Source organism: Penaeus monodon, chromosome 31 (genome assembly GCF_015228065.2).
Source record: "Penaeus monodon isolate SGIC_2016 chromosome 31, NSTDA_Pmon_1, whole genome shotgun sequence".
Lineage (NCBI taxonomy): Eukaryota > Metazoa > Arthropoda > Malacostraca > Decapoda > Penaeidae > Penaeus > Penaeus monodon.
The window spans coordinates 2,660,107-2,662,556 of NC_051416.1; the positions used below are offsets into that span (position 1 = coordinate 2,660,107).

At 34.9% G+C, this 2,450-nt stretch overlaps 1 protein-coding gene across 2 annotated transcripts in view; it reads right to left on the reverse strand.

The window, feature by feature from the left end:
• Positions 1-2,450, reverse strand: part of LOC119592991 — a gene marked incomplete in the record, with an annotated part of 24,527 nt that continues 22,077 nt past the window's right edge. For both annotated transcript variants that reach the window (XM_037941876.1, XM_037941875.1), the window contains 1 exon segment: positions 1-2,405. In XM_037941876.1, coding sequence (XP_037797804.1) covers positions 2,237-2,405 — 169 coding nt within the window.

Here is a 2,450-nt window from a genome sequence, read left to right on the forward strand (position 1 = left end):
GATTTATAAAGCTCCATTTCAAAATAATTAAAGTTTGTCCTTTACAACAGAAAATAAAGAAGGATGACGATATTATTCCCCCCCCCCCCCCTTTTAAGAAACCTACACATATTCTACTTGTGATACATAATCATTAACAGTACATTTCTCTTCACCTTCTATTCATTTATTCTTCGAGTATATAAAAGCACCTTGTACTGTTTGCATGCCATCCTACAATATACTGAAAACCTGGTTTAATAGAATGAAAATACTAAATACTCTCAACAAAATATAAAAATAAATTAACAATTATGAGTAAGAAACAAGAAACAATGGATGGAATAAAAACACACAGGCATTACTTTTATATGTAATGGAAAATGAAGCTCCAGATTTTGAAACCCACTGCAGAGGAACAAAAGAAGATGACCAACATGACTGAACCAAAATAATGAGCTGAACCTACCCAATTTAAAAGCTTTTTCAGCTTTGTCAAAACTCAAAAATATCTGGATATTTCAAAAACTAAATTTTGCCCCAAAAAATCTAGAGCAAGGGAAAGTGCACAAGAGCAGCACAATGTGTAATGTGTAAAGGCTGCTAATTCAGCTTCAAAAACATCAACATATCTTCTTCACAACTAATCAAACATTTATGCTCTGCAAATTTAAATGCAAGTTATGTACATTTTACAGAAATGAAAATGTGATCATGAAAATAAAAACATTTGTTTCTTTTATAAAACAACATTTATTACACGAGTGAAGGCATAGTTCTGGAGACAGAAGCATGTCACTACTAAAACCACAGCCATATTTCCATGTGGCCTCTACAGAACATTCACACATGATGCCATCTGCCACTCAGATAATACTGACTTAAGCATTCTGCTGGGGGAACTTTATATTGGGAAAAAAATTTCAGGTACAAAGAAAATGACTTTCACAGAAGTCATACTGTGCCTCATTGTTAACACTTTGCCGTTGAGCTTATCCTCAAATTCATGTTATGCAATACCAACTTCATACAAGGCCTACAACTCGTTCAAGTAACAAAGTGTTAATAGCTGTTGCCCTACTCTTAGAAAAGTTTCCTTCTTGGAATTGTGGACTTGTGTATTTCACGAGTTAAAATATAAGGCAGTATACAGGTCACAATATTCAAAGCAATATCAGAGGCTGTATGTCATATAAAAGTAAATTTCTGATAAGAAATTACTTGTATACTAGGTAATGGCTCTTTGATGCAAAGGCTGGAAAGAAAGTGAAATGAAAAAAAATATAATAATAACAATATAAATAATGTAAATAAATAAGTAAAGACATTATGAAAAATGTTAAGACCAAAGTAAATCAACAAAAAATATAGTTCAACATACATTTTTTTTTCTTTCATCATATGAAATACAAAAATTACATCAACTCAATCCCTGATTTGGTTATCTCAGGTCATTGTTGTGGGCAGGGCGAGATTCTCTGCTGACTGCTGAGCAGGGCCATATACTGCAAACCTGACCAGTCTTGCACTAGCATACACAACCTTACTTTTCTCCTGTGTGTGTTGCCACCCTGCTGAACTATCCCTGACCCCTTCTGAGGCAAGATTAAATACGAGAGAAAATACCTGTAACATTTCTCCTCTTCTACTGCACAACATTCATCCTTTGTAATGTTCAACTTCACAATAAAAATCAAAAGTAACAATCCCATATAGAACACAATTTCATTTTTATTACAAATGAAATAAAGTGTACCAGTCATTTTCAACTGAATACTTGGTTGTTACCTTTTCCTTTTATATCAACATTTCTTATCAAACAAACTGGGTTGGTCAACATACATGTTCAAGCTTCCCAGCAACTCAGGCATGCAATCTAGTCCATACTCAGCACACCTTACACTTTTTCAGTTTTACTATCACATTTACTTCGCGGCTTCTTTACCGAGAGTCTTTCATTAAATACTACAACAGTACCATCTTGACAGCGTTCTACAACAGTTCACCTTGGCTAACTCTGATCCCTGTTGCCATCTGACCTTCCAACATACATATACACCAAAACCTCTTTAACTGGTTGACAACATAAAACGGATACTTCAGAAACTTGCTCTTTCTTCAAGATGCCAATTTATTTCCTGATGATAACTTTGGTTGATTGAACAGAAAAGACTGTGAACTTCTCACTGGGTATAAAAAAATACACCAATAATGAGGTCTTACTGTATTGTACCCTTCACTACAACCCCTCTAACCATCAAGTTGTCCTTATCCGTTTTGCCTGCGGCTGGCCAAGGGCATTGTGTCGTTGGAAAATGTACTTGATCTGTGAGAGATATGTGTTGAGGTCAGACACAAAGATCAGTGGTACAACATCTGGCGCAACAGCACTACCCCAAGCTTCCATCAATGTGTTAACTTGATGCCTGCAAAGTAAAGATAAAAATGACAATAATTATTTGGAAAAAAAG